The 22117-nt window shown below is 45.4% G+C and overlaps 2 protein-coding genes across 2 annotated transcripts in view; one reads left to right on the forward strand and one right to left on the reverse strand.

The window, feature by feature from the left end:
• Aco2 (aconitase 2) overlaps window positions 1-9865 on the reverse strand; it is a 37659-nt gene extending 27794 nt beyond the window's left edge. Inside the window, exon 1 of the mRNA XM_021646529.2 lies at window positions 9711-9865. Within this exon, the coding sequence (XP_021502204.1) occupies window positions 9711-9746 (36 nt within the window). The 5' untranslated portion in view covers window positions 9747-9865. The remainder of the gene's footprint in view (window positions 1-9710) is intronic.
• Window positions 9866-10281: 416 nt separating this feature from the next.
• On the forward strand, window positions 10282-18238 carry Phf5a (PHD finger protein 5A). Its single transcript, XM_021646538.2, has 4 exons — window positions 10282-10407; window positions 10980-11003; window positions 11526-11692; window positions 17591-18238. The coding sequence occupies exons 1-4, from the start codon at window positions 10356-10358 to the stop codon at window positions 17678-17680; spliced, it is 333 nt and encodes a 110-aa protein (XP_021502213.1). The 5' UTR covers window positions 10282-10355; the 3' UTR covers window positions 17681-18238.
• The last annotated feature ends 3879 nt before the right edge of the window (window positions 18239-22117 follow it).

Genomic DNA, 22117 nt, shown 5'->3' on the forward strand with positions numbered 1-22117 from the left:
AAATTCTGATTAAGCATATAAGTTCTGGGTACAGATGAAATCTTTACTGAGTGCCTACCATGCATGAGACAAGCGCTGGCTCAGTACTCTGCACAATGACATCCTCTGATCTTCAAAGCCACCTGTGAAGTCACTCCTCCTGTGACCTCCCTTCCCACAGGGGACAAGTGACTAAGGCCACATGAGAGCAGGTGGGGGACCCAAATGCAGGCCAACCAAGCTACTTGTCTCCTACTGCTCCAGGCACGTTATTCAAGACTCTAAGCCTCCCCTCAAAATGGGTTCAATTTCACAGTATTGAAGACAAGAGGAGCCATGAGCCATCCACATACTCAAACCAAAGTCATGGTCAAGCAAGGCAGCACACATGCCTGTGATCCTACACTTGAAAGGTGGAAACCAGAAGAGTTCAAGGTCATCCTCAGGCACATAGCCAGTTTGAGGCCAGCCTTGGCTACTTAAGTCTGGGCCTCAAAACAAACAAATAATAAAATAAACAAAATCCTTAATCCTAGTGTTGCCAACTTTCTCTTTGATAGTATCTATGTATAGCTGTCAACACTGTCCACAACACTGGACTGTGATGTTGGATCTGCTTTAGGGCTGTGCTGTCCAATGAGGTAGGCATTAGCATGTGTGGATATAACATGGTTTTGTTTTAGTCCCAGGTGTGGAATGTGGGACTAATTCAGATGGTCCACAGGAACAGACTATTTGCTTCGTGTGAGCTCTGAGAGGAGCTCTTTGCCAGCTGCACATAATTTAAATCTGAGGACTCTGGAGAGAGAATAAAGGCCAGAGCCCATAGAGTGGAGAGCCAAGAGAGAACCATGCTGCTCCTGCTTCCTCCTTGCTGCTCCTGGTTGCTGTTGTTGTGAAACAAGAAGTTGGAGATCTTCTGAAATGAGGACTGACTGGCTCCAAAGAACCCGATGACTCTTACCAGGAGGAATCAGCTAAGAAAGAACTATGGCCCCTCTCCCACTAACCCTTTCTCCTACCCAGTGTTGGGGTGTTGAAAGGATTGGGGTGGAGTAGGGAGAAAAAGATAAAAGAAATATGTATGTGCTAGTGCAACTGAGCAATGGCACTTCTGTTTTTTGTTTTCTTTACATTTAAATCCATGTGTGTGTGTGGGCATGGCATGTGTACTGGGGTCAGAACAGGCAGGAGTCAGTTCTCTCCTCCTACCCTGTGGGTTACCGGGATTGCCTCAGTTTGTCAGATGTGTCAGTAGGTGCCTTTACCCAACAAGCAGTCTGCTGTCCCTTTACTATTAATTAAAATTTAAAACACATAGGAGAGTTCCCTGTCCATACCTGCCTCCTGAGGCCAAGTTGTTCTCAGACTAATGGTTCCCAGACCCTGGGCACACCAGGATCTTCTCAGTATGTTCAAACTAAGCAATCCTGTTTCCACTCAAGCTCCCAGCTCTCTGAAGACAGAGAGTCCTGTTGTCCTGACTAAGGACAGCTTTTAGGTTTTTCAATTGCCCATTTATTGGCTTATCTCCAAGTTTGCTGGCATCTGTTTGTAGCTCCACTAGCTTTATGGCAACAATACAACCAGTGGACACACTGTATGACATACACACATTACTTCCATACACCCTAACAGTGTAACTTCTTGACTGATATTTTTCTCACCAACTACTCCCTTCCTTCCTTCTTTTATTCTTTCCTTCCTTCCTTCCTTCCTTCCTTTTCTAGACAGTCTCATTATGTAGGCCTGGCTGGCCTCACACTCAGAGAGCCTCTGCTTCCTGGGTGCAGCAACTAAGAGCATGTAGCATTGCTACATGACCACTCCTGTTTATTTTGGATTTTTGTTATTGTTTTTGAGACAGAGTCTCACTGGGTAGACCTGGCTGGCCTTGTAGACTAGTCTGGCCCTGAACTCACAGAGATCCACCTGCCTCTGCCGCTGAGTGCTGGGATTACAGGCATGCACCACTGCCCCAAGCTTCACTGACTATCTTAAACCATACATATTTACAGATGTGGGTGATCTGCTTGTTTTGAGATTTTCTTTAAATGTATTGTCTGCATATGTACATCTATGTGGGGGCACACTCCTAGGGCCCATGTGCAGATCAGAGAACAACTTGCAGGAGTCAGGATTCTTTGGTTATTGTTTTTTGTTTTTGTTTTTTTTTTCTATCATCTCAGTTCCAGGAATTAAATTTACAGTCAGGCTTGACAGCAAGTACCTTTAACCACTGAGTCATTTTATTGGTCAAGATTTTTCTTTTCTTTTCCTTTTTTGGTTTTTCAAGAAAGGGTTTCTCGTGTAGCCTTGGCTGTCCTGAATTTGCTTTGTAGATCAGGATGGCCTCGAACTCAAATATAGAGATCTGCCTGCCTCTACCTCCCCATGCTTGGGTTGATTTTCTTATTTTAAAGCAGGGTTTTGCAGTATAGCTCAAGCAGCCCTAGCACTGTGTAGCACAGATGCCAAGAAGAAAGGCAGCCCTACAATAATATGCCTGTGTTGGGTCAAGGTCAGCAGAACCTCACAGTAACCTTTGCAAAGGTCATAAAGAAGACACCTGCCAGGAGACAACCCACCGATAAGTAAGGAACGCTGCTTGGGATGCCTGGGTGAGAATTCACAGAGACCAAATCCTGGTAAATCAGAGTACCTTCAGGTAAAGCAAGCACTCAGGAAGGTGGAGGCAGGAAAATGAAGTGTCAGACTAGAGCTATAGCGTAAGGTTATGTCTCAAAACAACACACAACCAGACAAAAGGCTAGACATGGTAAAGGTGGTATGGCTCTCTCTAAACCTGGACTAAAGTGTGGTTTTTCAAGAGGAACCCAGCACCATAAGGCTGCACCTGCCCATCATGGTGCCTGGCAGGTACAAAGGCAGACTCTTAGCATGCTGTCAAGCCTAGCTCCTACCTGAACCACCTGTTAGCAGGGTCCTTCCCCTGAGAAAGCCAAGGAGATGCAGGTGGCTGAGCTGTCAGAGACTGGGCTCCTGGGTCACACACAGTCATCTGGCTTCTTCAGTGAGAGATAAGTCACCAGGTACCTGCAATTGTGCCACTGTGGGAGCACCAGTACAAGAACCAGGTGCAGAAATGGTATCCTTCTGGATCTGGACCTCTCCCCTAGATCTCACTGCCTGAGTGGTGAGAATTTGGAGTTCCTGACCTCTTGTGAGCCTTGATTTCCTCTTCTGTAACATAAAGGCAGAACAGCAAAGACTGTGAAGGTCTGAAAGAACAGTTTTAAAATGTAGAGAAAGGCCCAGAATGGTAACACAGAACTGTCAGTGGTACTGGGAGATGAGGCGAGAACTCCTGGGCCAGCTGCACCCTGTTAGGAGGAAATACGAAAGACGGCTACAAAAATACAGCTGAGGTCAGACCCGTTATTCTTGGCCATGGCCTCAACAGTTCTAAGGCTCACTGCTCTCAGCAACTAACTGCTCAGCCGTTCCTGGCAGTGAAGCCTCAGGAAGAGCTCCTTCTAGGTGGGCAACTGAGGAACACCTGTCAATCAATACTCCTGTGGAGTGGAAGCATATTCCCACACCCCCACTGCAGCCTCTAACAACATTTCGCCACCCCCGGTGATAGGCAATGCCTGGCACCTCTCCTAAGAGTCCGAGGCTAAACAATTCCCTCTTGCCAGCAGGCCAATCAGCTAGCTCAGTTGCTATGTAACCAGCAAGGAAAAAAGTGGTGCCTTCCTTTCCAGAGACAAGGCAAAGTACCGTAAAGACCCATCCCCCACTCCCCACCAAATCACAGCCTCAGAATGTCTACCAAAGGCAGCAGGGGTTCCTTTAAGAAACAGGCCAATGGATTCACTCAGATATTTTCTTTTGCAGCTGCCTTCAGCAGCAGAGACTGGGGGCACGTCCTGTGCTGCACACAAATCCTGAGCTCTGCTCTGGCCTGCAGATTAGGCAGCAGTTCTCAGCAGCACACTGATCAGGGCATCCTCCAAAGCTCCCTAGGCAGCCTACGTGCCCAGCCAAGAACAAAGCTGCCATGCAAGACCCACACCTCTGCCTGGCCCTGGCTGGTATCTGGGGTGAGAGGCAATCACAGCCCCAAGAGACATACACTGACACCAGAGGGGACCAACTGAACCGTGCACCCCATATCCAGCTTACTCTCCAGAGATCTGGTTTCTACTCCCTAACCCCAGGGGAGGGCTCTGGGGAAACAGGTTGGCTAGGTGGTCAAAAGCAAAAGTTCTGTAGTATAATACATCTGCAACCAACATCTGGTTCTGTACTGTGTTATCTGTGACCTTAGGTGAATTATTTAACCTCTGTGGGCCTCAATTTCATCATTACAAACACAGGCTGGGAATGCTGACATTTTAAGGTTACTGTGAAGGATGAAAAAAAAAAAAAAAAAAAAGCTGGCATTGACAATATGGCTCAGAAGATAAAGGTACTTGCTGCTGAGCCTAGGCTCAGTCTCCAGAACCCACACGACAGGAGAGAACTGACTCATAAGTTGTCCTCCGACGTGCACATGTGCATACCCCAGCCCTCAACACAAAACAAACATGAAAGGAAAGAAGAGAAACTTCACTGTTTAAAAACAGTCTTCTCTGTCAAGGCCCCACATACTCCAGGCTAGTCTCAAACTTGCACACTTATACCCCCCCCACACACACACACGGAGAGGAGACCCTCTCCACTACCAGCACTCCCGTCTCAGAGATCCCAGGTCTCCCTGCTCCTCTTTGGCCTCTGACACTCCATCACCTACACAGCAACTCAGATTCTTCTCCTCAAACATAATTCAGTCCTGTTACTCCCTGATTTAAAATGGTCCAGTGCTGTGGCTGGAGAGATGGCTCAGTGGTTAAGAGCACTGGCTGCTTTTCCAGAGGACCTGGGTTCAATCCCAACAGCTCATAGCTGTCTCCAGTCCCAGGAGAGCTGATGCCCTCTTTTGGCCTCCATGGGCACTGCATGCATGTGGTGGACAGACATAAATACAAACTACACACCCAAGAAAATAAAAATAAAGAACAAAAAATTAAAGCAGGGTATAGGGGCACAGACCTTTAATCCCAGCACTCAGAAGGCAAAGGCAGGTAGATCTCTGTGAGTTCAAGGACACCTTGGTCCTTGAGCAAGTTCCAGGATGGCCAGGCCTACATAAAGAAATCTTATCTTAAAAATAAATAAATAAATAAAAATAAAGAAAGCAAAAATAAAACCCTCCAGTAGACTTTTCTTTGGGTGCTCAAATGGGTGTTAACCTGAAGTTCCTTAACAAGTCTTCATGACCTCATTTCCTTCTCAGGCTCTCCCATCCCTTGGCATCAATCACACTGCCTTGTCTTACCCTAAACACAGCAGCTTAAACCTCCACTGGGTACTTTGTACATGTTGGTCCTCTACCTGACATCTCTTCCTCCCAAATACTAAATGGCTATCTTGTTATTACCCAAACCTCAGTTCAAAGGTCATCTCTTCTGTACTTATCCCAAACCACTCAGAGCTGAAACTGACACATTTTGAACCCATACCCTTTACCTCTCTATGCTCTTTTGTCTTCATTTTTCTTCTTCTTATCTTTGTTCTATTTGGCTTCATAACAACCAACTTCTTTTGTTTATCTGTTTTTGAGATAGGTCTCTCTATTATATATCTCTGGTTGTCCTGTAACTCACTATGTACACCAGGCTGGTCTCTAACTCATAAAAATCCAGTTCCCCTCTGCTCCACCTCTGACAGTGCTGGGTTTAAGGTATGTGCCCCCACCAGGCATAACCAAATTTCTTATTTGTCTCCCCTTTTCCCTCAGTCTCAAGAGTGCTGAGGCTTTAGGCATGTGCCACTGTACCTGGCTTAGCTTCCCTAAGCTTGTTTTCATACTCTCAGAGCCTAGACCAGTGCTAGGCAGCAAGCATGCAATAAACATCTTAGAAGCAGTTGATTCAGACAGCAATGCTGGCTCTGCTAGTCCTCAACATAGTATGCTTGATACTTAAATCTGAGATCTACAGTTGGTCCACTAACAAATTCACAAACCCTTTCTTTTTTACATTTTTATTTATTTTTATTTTATATGCATTGGTGTTTTGTTTACATGTCTGTGTGAGGGTGTCAGATCTCAGAGTTACAGACAGTAACTGCCATGTGGGTGCTGGGAATTGAAATCAGGTCCTCTGGAAGAGCAGTCAGTGGTCTTAACCACTGAGTCATCTCCCCAGCCTAAACAAACTCTTCCAATTTAAAGCATCAGTTGATCTAGGAAGGTATCACAGTAACCTGTTTAATATTCAAAGGGAGAGGTGTGTCTGTGTGTGTAGCTTTTTTGAGACAAGGGTTTCTCTGCAAAACAGCCCTGGCTGTCCTGGAACTTTCTTTGTAGACCAGGCTGGCCTTGAACTCAGAGATCTGCCTGCTTCTGCCTCCACAGTGCTGGAATTAATGGTGTGCACTACTAGCACCCAGCTTGTTTTGTTTTTAAAACATACAATTCTGTAGAAAAGTCTGCCAGATATCAGACTTCTGTGTAGTTAACTACTATTCTAGAACTACGTGCAAGTTGCAAGATTTCCTCAAGGTCACATGAGAACCCAGATCCCAGAGCATCAAGGCAAAGCCACATACTGGAGAAGCGCATCTGAAGCACCACCTTCTATTTACCTACAGTCAAATGCACAGAAGTAAATATTAAAACCCAAAAAATGAATGTGGCTTAAAAAAAAAAAATCTCAGCCTCTATTTTTTCATTCTGTTTCTAATCTTTCTACCTGGTAGCAAATACTGTCAAAAACAACAGAATGCGTTGAATTTTGTGCTGTTCTTAAGATTATAGAGCCAGTGGTGTCTTGGTCCAAGGCGGAGTCTTAGTACCAAAGGGAAACAGTACACTGCCAGTTGCTGCCCTCAGGTTTTGGAATCAGAAATATGCAGATCCAAGTACTGTCATAACCATCAAAAGAGTAGCGATAAAGTCTGATGCGCATTCATCTTGTCTTAAGGAACACACAGAACTCCTAGTGTTGTCAGGGAGGGTTTTAAACACTTTACAATTGCTCCTTGATTAAAACAGATACATCATGGATTCTGAAAGGTAAGGAGACAGGTACAGAGAAACGGAGTAACCTCATGAATGTCACAGTCACTTAGCACTGACGACAGGATTTAAACCAGGTGTTCTAGTGCCTGAGTTCATGCTATTCACCTTTTGCTCGATTTCCTCTCTTTCTTCACCTGAAGCGCTGCCGCTCACAGGTCTGCCTTACCCAAAGGCGTGAACAATTCCTGGTACACAGTAAGGTAAATGCTATTGTTGGTGGCAGGACTGATATCAGCCATTCTGTCATCTTCCATCACATTTGGCCAGTCAAAAGAGGATGAATGAATAGTCAAGCTGAGAAAGACCTCCAAGAGTACATTAGAATATATAGACATTCCACAAGAACAGGGACTGGAGACTAGAGAGATAGCTCAGTGGTTCCGATCACTGTCAGTTCTTCCAGAGGACCCAGATTCAACTCCTAGCACCAACATGATGGCTCACAACCATCTGTAACTCCAGTTCCAGGGGTCTTATTCTCTCTTCTGGCTTCTGTGAACACTGCAATCATGCACACAAGGCACATAAATACACTAAAAACCAAAAACCAAAACCAAATAAAACAGGGATTGTCTTCTTACCAATTTTTCTACCAGCCATGGTGCATGTGCCCGTACTCAAAAGTATTCAGGAGGCTGAGGCAGCAAAATTGAAAGTTTAAGGCCAGCACAAGCAACACAGTAAGAACTAGTTTCAGAAACAAAACCCAAACAAGAAAGAAGGAAAGAAAAAGTCAATAATATTGATGAAGTAATCAGCACGTGCTGGAGGTTGGTCAGACAGAGCTATTGAGGTGGTAAATATCACTTCTCAAATGCACGCAAGCATAAACAAGGCAAATGAGAGATGTTCTCAGAGTACAGAGTTATGAGATATTACCTGACAGCCTGGCTATTTGGAGGAACTGGTATACTATACCTTAGCTGAACATATAAGACTTTGATCTTAATGCCGACGTCAGCAGTCAATTTCTTAGATTCTCCACATGTAAAAGAGGTTGAACTACATCACTGTAAACACATTCTAATGCCTCATAATTAAGTGCTCAGTAAACTTTTGTGTAATGAAAACCATCCCCAACTGATAGAACTTGAACAGTTACATGCACAAGGTCATGGGATCAGGGCAGGGCATGAACTACAGCCCAGATCTCTTTCTACACAGTTCCACCTTCCAAGACCCAAATGTGACATTATTCCCTTCTTCCAAACTCAAAAGTCATTTAACTATTAAATAACCTTTACCTGACTCCACTAAATTATGGGACAGCAGGGTCAGAACAAAACTAACCGTACTATTTACAGAATCAAAGGATCTGAAGAGATAATTTAGCTGCAAATCACTTACCTTGGCCAAAATCCAACTGATTTGTTCAGATAAATGATGAGTTTGATTTTACTGTTTGATTTTAAGTAGTGTGATAAATAAAATTTCATGTAATAATGATTCCTGAAGAGTACTGTACATAACTTTTTAAATTATTAATTCTGTTCAAAGTTGTGCCACTTGGCCCAAAGCAGGTTCACAAAAATAATAATAAAAGGTTGGCAGATGTCTACAGGTGTTTTATTGCTTTATTTGTATTAACAAAATACACACTTTACAGTAAATTTAATATCATACCTTCCTAAGGCTGTCAAGTTAGCAGTGAAAAGCATCTGACAGTCATAGTCAATTTCCTACATGTCTCATTACAGAGAGTCAAGGTCAAACTGTTGAGTCTTCTCGTCTTTCCACCTAGTATCCAAAAAGCAACTAACTGTGAATTCAAAATACCAGATTGTGTACTCTGACAAATACAATCTGGGGTCTCACACGATCATACCCCGATTCAGAAAGTTTTGTAACATTAGGCTGCCATGAACAAGGAACACAGAAGGCCTGCAGGGTCACTGCTCAGGCCATCGCACTTTGGTTGACACTATGAAAGTCAGAACTTTCATCTACTTTATTGCGGGGGTTTCCAATCTATCAAGCAGGGTGCAAAAATTATCTGACATCGATGTCGCCAGATCAAATACATAAATCAAGTACTATTAGCTAACAGTTTTGACGTCCTGTGAAAAGGTGAGAAACTGTTATCTTAACTGTTAACTACGTTGGGGCCCAGAACACTGCAGTCTTCTTACAGCTCGACCCCGAGTGTGCTCGAAGGTAGTACAGCTTCCGCTGACTCCAGGCCCGGCAACCACATCTACCTACGGCTAGCCAGTCTCTGCTGCTGACAGGAAGGGAGGGCTTCAAGCACCCGGCTTAGGGGAACCCACCACGACCGCGCCCCCCAGTCACCTTGTCTTCACCTTGGGCAGGAGAAAAAAAAAAAAAAAACCGCCCAAAGGGCAGCGGAGAATTCGACCCTCAGAAAATAAGGGGTCCCGCCACCCTCAGGCTGTAGCTGCTCAGACTCCGCTTTCCCGCCCGGCGGGGACGGAGACTGGGAACTGACTCCCAGGGACCGCGCCAGGGACGCCTTGACCTAGGGCATAGCAGTAACAGACGAGGGCGCTGGGCCCGAGACCGGGAGAAGTACGCGAAAAGTCAGGCCCAGGGCGAGGCGGGCCCGGCCCAGCCTCGCCTACCGCCGCCGGCAGGGCAGGAGGCTCCTCCGCCCCCGGGAACCCACACCTCGGAGCCCGCTCACCTGCAGCCGGGTCACCAGAAGGCTGTAAGGCGCCATTTTGTGCACTGACAAAGATGAGGTCGCGTGAAAGTGACGCGGCACGTGGCGTATTTAACCGGTAAGGGGCGGGGGCGGGGCCTCTCCCGGGTAACGGCTGGGGCCCGAGCCGCACTCCGAGACCGGGCAGTGGGTGGGGCTTCAGTGACGGGCGCCGGGCGTGGGAGGAACTGCCAGCTTGACGTCACCTTGGCGCTTGGGAGTAGAAGCTGGAGGGAAGTCCTGAGTTCAAGGTCACCCTTCACTCCTGAGACTCCGAGAGGAAACCCCAAACCCACACACTTTGCGGCCCTGGCCTCAAAGCCCAGCACAAAAAAAAAAAAAAACATGTCGAAAAATCACCCCAAAACAGACTTCAGTTTATGCGTTCAAAACGGGGGGGGAAGGAGGGAAACGTTTTTAATAAAAGCCTTTGATGCACCTGCTGGGGCCTGGCAAAGTTACGCTTTAGGCGACTCTCGCGAGAACTAGCGAGATTTAGCGCACTAGGGCACAAAAACTGATGGACGCGTTGACGGCCAATCACGGAGAAGTAGAGGTAGGACCCGCGTAGGTTAAAGGGCGGGCGGAAGCTCCTGAAGCTTCCGGTCGCCGGTTTAGGAGAGAGTTATGGCTAAACACCACCCGGATCTGATTTTCTGCCGCAAGCAGGCTGGAGTTGGTGAGTTGGCGCCCTGCCCCCTTGTGTTTCAGTGGGATGATGTTGGGGACCGGGGACTGGGGGCCTTCACCTCGCCTTCAGGGCTTTGGTTTGAGGCTCCACGTTTCGCGCCTTACGGTCCCTGGGTATTCTAGGAGCGCGCACCGCGCTGTGGCTGCTGATAAAAGAGTGCGGGAGGGCGCGTCTGTGCCAGGACTGGAGAAGCCGTCCCAGCTCCGGACAGCTTTTTCGGGACGGGGCTTTGGTGTAAAGCAAAGTTTAGGGCCATAGGCCGAGCGTGGTAGCTCACGACTGTGATCCCAGCACCTGGGAGGCCAAGGCAGGAAAATTGCTGCGATTTCAAGGCCGACCTGAGCTTTCTAAGAACTTCCAGATTAGCCCAGGCTACACAGATGGATTCTGTCTCAAAGGGAGTGTGGGGGACGGGGAAAAGGAGAATATGACAGCTATCCTCAAGGGCTCGCTATAGTCATTGCGGTCTGCCCCATCCTCTGTACTCAGCCTGAGATACAACTCCCTTGCGAAATCACAACCTCAGTTTTAACTCTGTTTTACTGTCTTTGATCTTGCAGCTATCGGGAGACTGTGTGAAAAATGTAAGCGGAACATGCCCTCCCGTCTCTTGTGTTCTCAGTTCTTTGAAGAGCCAATAAGCCATTAATTCCAGAGGAACAGCAAAGAATCTTTGACTAGATATGCCGGGCCGCAACGGACAGTGACTACCTGGATGCCACCAAAGGCTCCCCCACCACCCTCCCACTTAAGCTGGCACATTTTTAATACTTTATACTTAGGTCTTTTAAAAATGTCTACTTTTGGACAGTAAGAGTTATCACGGTCATGTTAACCTTCCCAGCCCAATGTGTGTGCAAGAAGGCATGCAGTTTGACTGTGGCTACATGGGCTTAAAAACTCCCAGATAATATTTCAGACTCTTCCCGTATATTAATTAACAGTTAGATATGTTGAAGGAAGGTGGATATAGGGTAAGGCTATGCTATCAAAATAGAGGAAGGTCCTATTGTCACTGTTAAAAGGAGACTAGTTATTTCCCCATAGAGCAGAGGAAAGAGCTTTAGGAATTAGAGTGACGATATTCTGCTCTCCTCTCCTTGCAGGTGATGGCAAATGCGTTATCTGTGACTCCTACGTGCGCCCCTGCACCCTGGTTCGCATATGCGATGAGTGTAACTATGGCTCGTACCAGGGTCGCTGTGTGATCTGTGGAGGTCCCGGAGTCTCCGATGCCTACTATTGTAAAGAGTGCACCATTCAAGAGAAGGATGTGAGTAGAGGCAGCATCCTACCTGGCCTTTCTCGCTTTTACTTCACACCGTTTTGCCATCTGTGGCCATCTCTTCTATGGAGCTTGTGGTGGTCATCTAGCTATCTAGTCATCAAGCCTGTGAGCCAAACTAGGTCTCGTGTACCAAAGAGCAGTGTCGAGGGCAGAATAGGAGAGAAGCAAGTCTTTATTAGTATCAGCAGTTGTGTTGCATCCCTGGAATCCCAGCATGGGGGAGACAGAGGCAGGAGAATGAATGCGAGTTCAAGAGAATCCTAGTCTCCATGGAGAGGTGTAGGCCAGCCAGGGTGAACCATGTCTCAATATGAAAGAGGAAAAGAAAGAGAGCCTTTTTTATGTTCACTTGATGTCTCCTGTGCATGTGTACATCGGCATATGTGTAAATATCAGGGGACGACCTGTGGAAGCTAGTTCTCCCTTTATGCTCTGGTCTTGGGGGTCACTCTCAAATTGTTAGGCTTGGCAAGTGTTTTTACCTGCTGTCTTAGTTAGGTTTCTGCTGTTAAAATGATACACCATGATCAAAAGCAGCTTGGCAAGGAAGGGATTTCTTTCTCCTATAGCTCCAGGTAACAGTCTGTCACTGAGGGAAGTCAAAGCAGGAACTTGGAGGCAGGAAAAGAAAAAGAAAAAAAAAATGGAGGATCACTGCTTACTGGCTTGTTTCCTTATGGTTTGCCTAGCCTGCTTTTTTACAGCACCCAGTACCACCAGCCGACAAATAGCACTGCCCACAATGGGCTGGGCTTTCCCATGTCTGTCAATCGAGAAAATCCCACTACAGGTCAATGCAGTGGGATTTCTCAGTTGAGGTTCCCTCTTTAAAAATGACTCTAGTTTGTGGCAGGTTGACATAAGGGTAGCCAGCGTCCTGCCTAATCATCTTGCCAGCTCATCCTGTGCTTGTGAATTAAGGAGACAATGAGTAGTTCTCTTTGTCTGTGTCTGTCTTCCTCTCTTTCTCTGTAGATATAAGTGTCAGTGTGTATCCCATACTAGCCTGGACCTGAAGATCCTCCTGCCTCAGCTTACCGAATGCAGAGATTACATACTTGTACCAGCACACCCAGCTCAGTAATTCCCTTTGGACAAGGCAGTGAGGGAAGATGGGCAGCTGCTGAGATAGTCTTGTTCTGTGGCCTAGGCTGGTCTGGTACTCATTATTTGGTCAAGGGTGGCCTCACACTCAGCCGCCTGGGTACTAGGATTACTTGCCCAACTCAGTTCTCTTGAATCTACTGTGTTAAAGGACAGAGTGGGTGGATATGGTGGCAAAATTGAATGGGGGACTGTTAGAGTTGATACCAGCTGTAAGAAGAAAGAACAGTGTTGTGTAATGAGTTGGTTCCTAGTCTTCCTTATATTTTTGTTGACAGTGTGTAGTGTAGAGAGGAAATGTATGAGTAGCCTTCAGTTCCCTGAGCAAGGCTCAGTGAGGAGGCTTGTAGATCAGGCTACAGGCAAGTTTAACCCTGTTCTTCGCATAGTACTAGCAATAAGGCATTGTTTCTCTTGTAACAAAATAAAAGGAAGTAGGATACAGTCTTGCTGGACTAATGAGGATGTTGGAGTAACTAATCAAGAATAAAGCAGCAGGAGCTGGAGAGATGGCTCAGCAGTTGACTGTTCTTCTAGAGGACCCAGGTTCAATTCCCAGCAACCACATGGTGGCTAACAACTGTCTGTAACTCCAAGATCTGACACCCTCACACAGACATACATGCAGGCAAAACACCAATGCACAGAAAATAAAAATAAATTCTTATTAAAAAGAATAGCCAGGGCTGGAGAGGTGGCTCAGCAGTTAAGAGCACTGACTACCCTTCCAGAGGACCCAGGTTCCATTCCCAGCAACCAGATGGTGGCACACTATGGTGATCTATAGTGAGATCTGGTGCACTGATCTGGCCTGCTGGCATATATATATCAAGGCAGAAAACTATATAAAGAATAAAGAAATCTTTAAGGGAGCGGGGGAGAGATGGCTCAGAGGTTAAGAACACTCACTGTTCTTCCAAAGGTCCTGAGTTCAATTCCCAGAAACCATATGGTATATCATAACCATCTATAGTAAGATCTGGTGCAGGCAGAATGTATAAATAATAAATAAATCTTTAAAAAAGAAAAAAAAAAAAGAATAGCTGAGCATGGTGTTGCACGCCTTTAATCCCAGCACTCAGGGAGGCAGAGGCAGCTGGAGCTCTGTGAGTTCAAAGCCTATCTGGTCTACAAAGCAAGTCCAGGGCAGCCAAGCTATACAAAGAAACCCTGTCTGAAAAGTGAAAAAAGAGGAGAGAATAAAGCAACTATGCATGTCGTCTCGTCCCTTTTCTCTTAGCACTTGGGAGGCAGATGCTAGCTGATCTCTGTGAGTTCTAGGATAGCTATTATACAAAGAACGCTGTCTCAGAAAGACCAAATAATAATAATGAAATAATAAGGCAGAATGTATGTAGCATGAACAAGGTGTAGGTAGTTTGTAGATGTAATCTCTCCCTTTTTCCTCACACTATGTAAATAGAGGTTATTATCATCCTTTTTATAATCTTCCCAGGGCTCGCTAACTAATTCTCGTGGCCACATTATACCATGTTGTTCTTTCCTAAGTCCTTCTTGGTGTGTGCTCATGTTGAAGAGAATCAGCCTACTACCTTAGCACTCTACATTTGGATGCTGCTCACCACCAGTACCAGAGGCCAGTCAAGACTTTGGGGAAAGCGGGAGAGTTTGCTCTGTATGTTATAGAAAATAATAAGTGATAGGTGGGTCTCTGAGTTCAAGGCCAGCCTGGTCTACAAAGACAGTCTAGAACAGCCAAGGCACACAGAGAATAAAGAGTGAGTAGCAGATAGCAAAACATGGGTGTCAGCCATATCCAGCAGACATGATTGGAGTAGCCTGGTTGAAAGACCAACCAGGGTCTAGAGAGATGGCTCAGTGGCTAAGAGCAGTGACCACTATTCTAAGAGGGCCTGTGTTCAATTCCCAGCACCCACATGGGAGCTCACAACTCTTTGTAACTCCTGTTCCAGGGGATTGACACCCTCACATAGACATGCATGTAGTTAAAACACCAACATACGTAAAATTAAAAAAAAGTAAAATTTTTTTTTAAAAAAAAAGAACATACCAAGGCAACATCATCACATCAACGACGTCCAGCAGAAGTTGCTGGAGGAAGCCACAGTTAGGTTTTTACTGTGGTTTCCAGTTGGGAGCTTTTTCCCTATGGATGAGCTTCAGGCTTCTCTTGCTCCCTGCAAGCATTTTATACCACAGGATAAACAAGTGATGTCTTTTGGAAATGGTTTGCCTTCTGGATGTTCTCAAGGCTGCAGTGCTTTGTTTGGTTTTGTTCCATTTCTTTGTTACATCTGTTTGTCTGTGTGTGGGCATTGGTGTCGAGAGGACAACTTGCCCGGAGTTGCTTTTCCCTCAGTGGCAAGTGCTTTGGCCCACTGAGCCATCTTGCCAATTCAAAGATGGCAGTAAGCTCGTATCTGCCTGCTGGTTTTCCATATCCCTATTAGCCAGAGGCAGCCTGACCCAGGATTGCGGTTCAGAGCAGCCAAAGAGCATTGTTTACTCTGCGCAGTCCGCTGTTGTTCGTGAAAAAGAAAAAGTTGTCGTTAAGTATGAAGTCATACAGTTGGTGGTTTGAACACCCTCCTGCCCTAAACTGTCTCCATTACCTTTGACGACTAGAACTAGATTGATCATATTCTGTCTTCTACAGCTGTGGATCTGCTCCTCTACCTCTCTTTTCCCAGGTCTTGGAAACAGGGCCCAATTTTATAGTACAAGGGTGATGCTCGTTTTTAGTGCTACCCCTGTAACGTGTTCCCGGGAGACTCCCTCTCCACCCTGAACACGTGGTACGTAGGATTTGGGGCGGACTTAGGGTGATGGAAGAAAAGGTACGTGCAGTTCTTAAGCTGAAGGGTCCGTGGAGACACTTTCCTGAGCCCTCGCATTTATGACTAGTCCATATCTGGCTCAAGCTTAGAACCAGAGAATGCTCACTAATTGTAATTGCTATCTGACGTGTCTACATTCAACGTGTGATCTGATACCTTTGGATCCCTATCCCTCATTCTGCCCCTGAGAATTATTTCAGATGTCACTTCACATTATACAGGAACATTCTGAGGATATTTGAGCTCAAGCTCACAGTTACTCGGCACTAGCCTCCAAGGAACACAAAGCAGTACTGTGACATGATCCAGCCTCTCACCCTTACAGACAGATGGTCGTGTCAAGGAAGTGCCTAGGCTTTTTCCTGTGCAGAAATCTTCCTACGGCAGAAGCCACACACCCCCTATTGTTCTCTCCTTCTGCGGCTTTTATAATTTATAAGGTAGTTAATTAGATCCGTAAGCTAAGCTGGGTGTCCTCATTTGTAGTTTTTCAAAACCTCAAAAATAATCAGGAATCAGGAGCTGTGCGTGGAGTGCATGCCTATAGTTCCAGCAGTTGGTATGCTGAGAGGGAGAATTGCCAGTTTAAAACTAGTCTGGGGCCAGGCTTTGGTGGTATATGTCTTTAGTTCCAGGTGCAGGAGGCAGAGTCAGATGGATCTCAGAGTTCAAGGTCAGCCTTTTCTACATATTGTTCCAAGACAGCCAGGGCTACACAGATCAACCGAAAAATAAAATAAATAAAACCAGTCCAGGATACCCTATCTCACAAAACAGAAAGCCTGCCAGGAGTCACTGGTGTCACCAGACCTTGATACTCCAGGACTAATTTGTGTGTTCTCATGCTGTGACAGCAAACAAATCTCCTTGACCCTGCTCCCGACCTAGGAAAAATAATTACCAGCCTGCTTTACAGAGAGCTCCAGGACAATCAAGGCTACACATAGAAACCTTGTATCAAAAAACAATAATTAACATCTGTGCGGTTTTGAAACTATTTCTATTTATTTGGGGTATTTGGTTGAATCTGGTATTTTGCACAGCCCAGCCTGGGTTCTCTGGAATAGTGACCAGTTCTCTAAGCCAGTCCACAGCACCCAAATGTTTCTCATGAGGAATTAAGTACTAGGAATAAGATGATGTTGCCAAGAATGAAATTCAAGTTGCAGATTATTGTAATGTTGGAGACAGAAGGCAGTGTGAGTTGTGCAGATGGGCATGCTTGGTCTGTGCACTTCCTCTGACTACCTCAGCATCATTTCTCAAGCTGAGAAACACTTCTTTCTTTTGTTGTCTTGCTATTTCTACCATTCTCACTGGTTTTTTTTATTTAGAATAACTGAAAAGATAAATAATTAACCCAAAACCTAAATGGTCTTTGAGAGGCAGACAAGATGACCCAGTGAGTACAGGCCTTTACCGTTAAACCTGACAGCGAGTTCAATCCTTACAGCCCACGTGTCCTTGAAAGCTGTGTGCACACACATACTAAAAAAATGTAAACAAACAAACAAAATATTTTTCCAAGCCAGACATGGTGGTGAATGCCTGTAATCTCAGCACTCAGGGAGGCAGAGGCAGGTGAATCTTTGAGTTCGAGGCCAGCCTGGTCTACAAAGTGAGTCCAGGACAGCCAGGGCTACACAGAGAAACCCTGTGGGGGCGGGCTGTCTTTGAAAACTCATAAAAGGTAAAGAAGAGATAGCATCAGTTGATCTGGGGGAGGCTTCCTCAGTTAAATAAATGGAGGTGTTTGGACACATTTATGGGGGGAAAACGCTGATTGGGTCTTTTGTTTTGTGAAGGGAGGGGCTGGGCATTAAATGCAAGTTCTCAAGCAGCCTTCTGCAGAGCTCTTGGGTACTAAGGTGAAGAGTTAGACTTTTTGTACTCCTGAGCCAGATTTTATCTTAAGTCTCTTGAAGTGGTTTCAAGGACTTAACTCTATTCTGTTTTTCAGAGAGATGGTTGCCCAAAGATTGTCAACTTGGGGAGCTCTAAGACAGACCTCTTCTATGAACGCAAAAAATATGGCTTCAAGAAGAGGTGATGGGTGGTGGCATCTTCTTCTTCCACCAAGTTGCTGCAGCTGCCAGAAAAGACGCCTACTACCACCAGCAGAAAAGGAGCGGAGCCCAGAGTGTCACCAGAACAGCCTGCTAGCGCTAGTGGCCTGGCCCCCTGCCACCCTTTCTTTCCCACACTGTGCTAGTGGGGATGGAAGAGGGTTCTTCATAGAACATTCTAGCAGACTGGAAGAAAATTTGTTAGGTTAGTTCATAGTGTTTTTGTTTTGTTTTTTTGAGGGTTTTTTTGTTGTTGGAAAAGCAAGGCTCTGCTCTCTACATTGATTCTTTCCACACTAAATGCTTTCAAACAAGTCTACGGCCTTGACGATGAAGCCGCGCGTCAAAAGCATGGTCTTGCAGCAGCTATGATGGTGGTTGTCTTCTTTGATCCTCAGTGTGGCCAGGAGCCATCAGAACAGTAATGTACTGTGACACTTCCCAAGTGGCACTAATTTCATGCTATTTTGCTTATACATTGGAAGTTTCTGTTGTAATAAAGTCGTGCGTATTTTCTGGTAGTTGACTACCTTCCCCATTAACTTTGAGAGTCTCCTTTTGGTCATCAGGTTTTGGTGACTCAACTATGATAGAGGCTTCGGGGTTGATGAGGTGCCCTGTCTTCTTACTAGAAAGAATCAAAGACACCTGTGCCCTTTCCGTGGGTGAAGGAGTCCATTTACTTTCTTTTTTTTTTTTTCTTCCTATCCAACTTTTTATTTTTGTCTTGCTCCTTAGCCCAGGCTGGCCAGGAAATTGTTGCAATCCTATTGCTTTAGCCTTCAGAGTGCTGACATTTCCTATGTGAATGACCAGACCTGTTCTATTTTGTTTTGTTTTCAGTATTGATTTTAATGCTATTTTGTTTTTGTTTTTGTTTTTGTTTTTTTCCGAGACAGGGTTTCTCTGTGTAGACCTGGATGGCCTCGAACTCACAGAGAACACCAACCTCTGCCTCCCTGAGTGCTGGGATTACAGGTGCCTGCCATTGTGCCTGGCCAGTATTGATTTTAAAGAGCTGGTGAGGAAAATAAGATAAAATTTAATTGGTAAGTTAGAAAAACTCTGATGTGTTTCACACAGTACATACATAATTGAAAAGGTTTCCTTTTAAAAAAAAAATAGACTGTGTATGAATGTCTTGCCTACATGTATGTATGTATGTATGTGTGTACTGTGTGCGTTCTTGGTGCCTGCAGAGTTCAGGGCAGCAGATCCCCTCGAGTTATGCATGGATGTGAACTGCCATGTGGGTGCTGGGAATTAAACCTGGGTCCTTTTCAAGAGCAACAGGAGCTCTTAACCACTGAGTCATCTCACCAGCCCCAACAATCTTGTAAGTAAATTATCAAAACTAGAAAAGTAAGCCATACCCATCTACTTGGGTCAGTATATTTCTTTCTGCCGAGAATTTTCAGGGGTTGGGTATTTCTGCGTCTTGTGATGTTGAAGTAGGTCTTTAGTGGCCTTGTTTTGGATCCCAATGAATCTGTGTACTTGGTCTTGTTTATTTGCAAAGTTGTGGCAAGAATAAACTTCTTAACATACTTTTAATCCCAGCATTCCTGAGCCAGAGACAGGCCTATAGATTGGAGTTTGAGGCCAGCCTGGTCTACAAAGCAATTCTAGGATAGCCAAGGCTACACAGAGAAACCCTGTTTCAAAAAATAAAAAAAAAGAAACTTTGTTGAGGGTTTTTGGTTTGGGTTAGAAAAAGCAACCCAAAAAAAAGTACAAAGTACTAAGTACAGTTAAAAGAGGATGGAATAAAGGGCAAAACAGAAATGGATGTTAGAAGCCACAGGACCCCTAGGCAGTCTTCTCGACGCCTCAGGGAAACAGGACAAGCTGTTGACCACAGGGGTGAAGCTGATGGACAGCGTGCCAAGTGCTCTGCTCTCGGCAGCCCTTCCAAACCCTCCCACTTTGCTATGGCCACTAGGCTCTTTGTCTGTTCTTCTGTCACAAAAGTGCCTTCTTTTTTAACCAGCTGGTGCTCCCTCTGAGGCGTCCCTGCTTAGCTAACTCCTCCCCCCAGCCTTCAGACCTGTGCCTTCAGATGTCCCAACATGCGATCTAATCTCCTTTGTGTTGCCACATAGCATCTTCTGTATGTTCCTGAGGCATTTGGTGGTTATTAACTGTCACCTTATAAGTCATGTTCTTCCCAGTAGATGACATGTTCAAACAGCCTTGAAAGGCAGATGGGGTTAGGGTGTTGAGGCAAGGGTGCTTGCATGCTGGGAAACGTGCAGAAATGTAGTCTTGAAGGCAGGGTTGTGTTCAGGAAGCCTGGAACAGTTCTTAAGTACCACGGAACGCAGAAATCAGAATCATTTTCAGATTAGGATTTGTAATTGATTTTTGTCATTGCTGTTTGCCTGTTTTCCAGACATACTCTGGCTATACCTCCAGCTGAGCTGTGTCCTCTAGGTCTTGAGAACCCCTTTCCCCCATCCTCTCCAAGTGCTGAGATTAGATGTGTGCTGCTATGCTTGGTTTATAATTTTTTTCTCTAGTAACTTTAAAACGTTAGATCTGTAACAAGTAGTGCCTGGGGGTGGGAGTTTTTTCCCCTTTCTGGTGTTTGGATCAACTCAGGGCCTGTCCATGGGCTCCAACCACTGCAACATGCCCTGCCTTCTTACTGACTACATGATTTAGATCTTATATCTACCAGTGTTTGGGATCCACGCCTCCATTTGAAGGAAATCGTCCCTACACTGTACTATGTCTGCCTCCATGGAATGCCTCTAAAAGGTGGCTAGGGGAGCTTACAGTCATGTCTATGCTCCCTTCACCATGGGTTAGTGGGCATGCCAACTCGGGAATTGAATCTATTTCTCTGTTACCTAATGTCCTTGTCCCATTACTGCTTCGTTTTCTTTCTGAATGATCAGAGACCAAGAAGAGAATAGAATGCATTAACATTCAGGGCTATTATACAGAGACACCCTGTCTTGAAACCACCACCACCCCAAAAAAAATACCTCCAGTGTGGCCAGTCAGTGGTAAGAGTACTCTTTGGCATAACATCCATTGTTACTCAGTCCTCAGTACAGCAAGTAACCAGCAACTGTATAAAGTGAGAGCTCTCAAGACTGCACTTGTATATCTTGGATATTAGAATAATTCCCCTTAATTTTAAAGATGAAGGGCTGGAAAGACGGCCCAGTGGTTAAGAGCACTCACTGCTCTTCCAGAGGACCCGGGGTTCAATTCCCAGCACCCACATGGCAGCTCACAACTGTCTGTAACTCCAATTCCAGAGGATATGACGCCCTCAAACCAATACATTTAAAGCAAAATTGAAAAAAAAAAAATGAGGCCAAAGAGGCTGTGGATGTTGCTCTGTGTATGGAGTATTTGCCTAGCATGTAGGAAGCTCTAGGCTCCTTCAAAACCACACAACTAGGGGCCTGGAGAGATAGCTCAGAGGTTAAGAGCACTGGCTGCTCTCCCTAGAGGTCCTGAGTTCAATTCCCAACAACCACATGGTGGCTCACAACATAATGAGATCTGGTTCCCCCTTCTGATGTGAAGGCACACATGCAGGTATTGTATACATAATAAATTAGTTAAAACTAGGTGGTGCACGCTCATAATTGGAGGACTAGAGGCAGGCAGCTCTCAGGGTTATCCTGTACTTTATAGCAAATTGGAAGCCAACCTGGACAACATGAGACTTTTTTCTTTGGGTTTTTTTGAGATATTCTGAACTTGCTTTGTACACTAGGCTGGCATCAAACTCAGAACCGTCCCCCAGCCTCTGCCTCCCTGAGTGCTGACATAAAGGCGTGGCCCAGCATGAGACTTGATATTTAATAACAGAAAACTAGGTGCTGGTGAGATGGCTCAGCCTTTAAGAGCACTGACTGCTCTTCCAGATGGACCCAGGTTCAATTCTCAATACCCACATGGCAGTTTACAGCTGTCTGTAACCCCAAGATCTGACACCATCACACTGATGTACATGCAGGCAAAAAAAGCCAGCAAATTTTTTGAAAAACAAAACAACCCATTATGGACAAACTTAATTTTAATCAGAAACATACAGTTCTGTGAAGTGAATGAACCCACACTCAGCTGTATACAACCACAGTTAATTGGTTATGGCTACTTGGGGATAACATTAACAAGGAATCAAATAATCTGGGATTAGATGAAAATCACTTGGGTTGATTTCGGAGGGGCCAGGAAAATTACTCAAAGGCAAATAATCTTTTCACATTTACATCCTCTCCTGAAGCTACTGTTAAGCTACTGCCATCACAAACCGAGAAACCATTTTCTTGGATAACTTCAAAGAAACAACATAAAAAATTCGCCTTGTGTGTGTATGCATGAAATTGTGACTCATCCTGGGTTAACTGAGCCAGTCATGACCAGCTTGGCTTGTCACCAGCCCCCAAATACCTGGC

Source organism: Meriones unguiculatus, chromosome 8 (genome assembly GCF_030254825.1).
Source record: "Meriones unguiculatus strain TT.TT164.6M chromosome 8, Bangor_MerUng_6.1, whole genome shotgun sequence".
Taxonomy (NCBI): domain Eukaryota; kingdom Metazoa; phylum Chordata; class Mammalia; order Rodentia; family Muridae; genus Meriones; species Meriones unguiculatus.

Coding starts and splice junctions, on each gene's coding strand:
- Phf5a (XM_021646538.2), top strand. CDS start 10,356: ATGGCTAAACACCACCCGGATCTGATTTTCTGCCGCAAGCAGGCTGGA. Junction 10,408..10,979: donor CCGCAAGCAGGCTGGAGTTG/GTGAGTTGGCGC, acceptor TTGATCTTGCAG/CTATCGGGAGACTGTGTGAA. Junction 11,004..11,525: donor CGGGAGACTGTGTGAAAAAT/GTAAGCGGAACA, acceptor CTCTCCTTGCAG/GTGATGGCAAATGCGTTATC.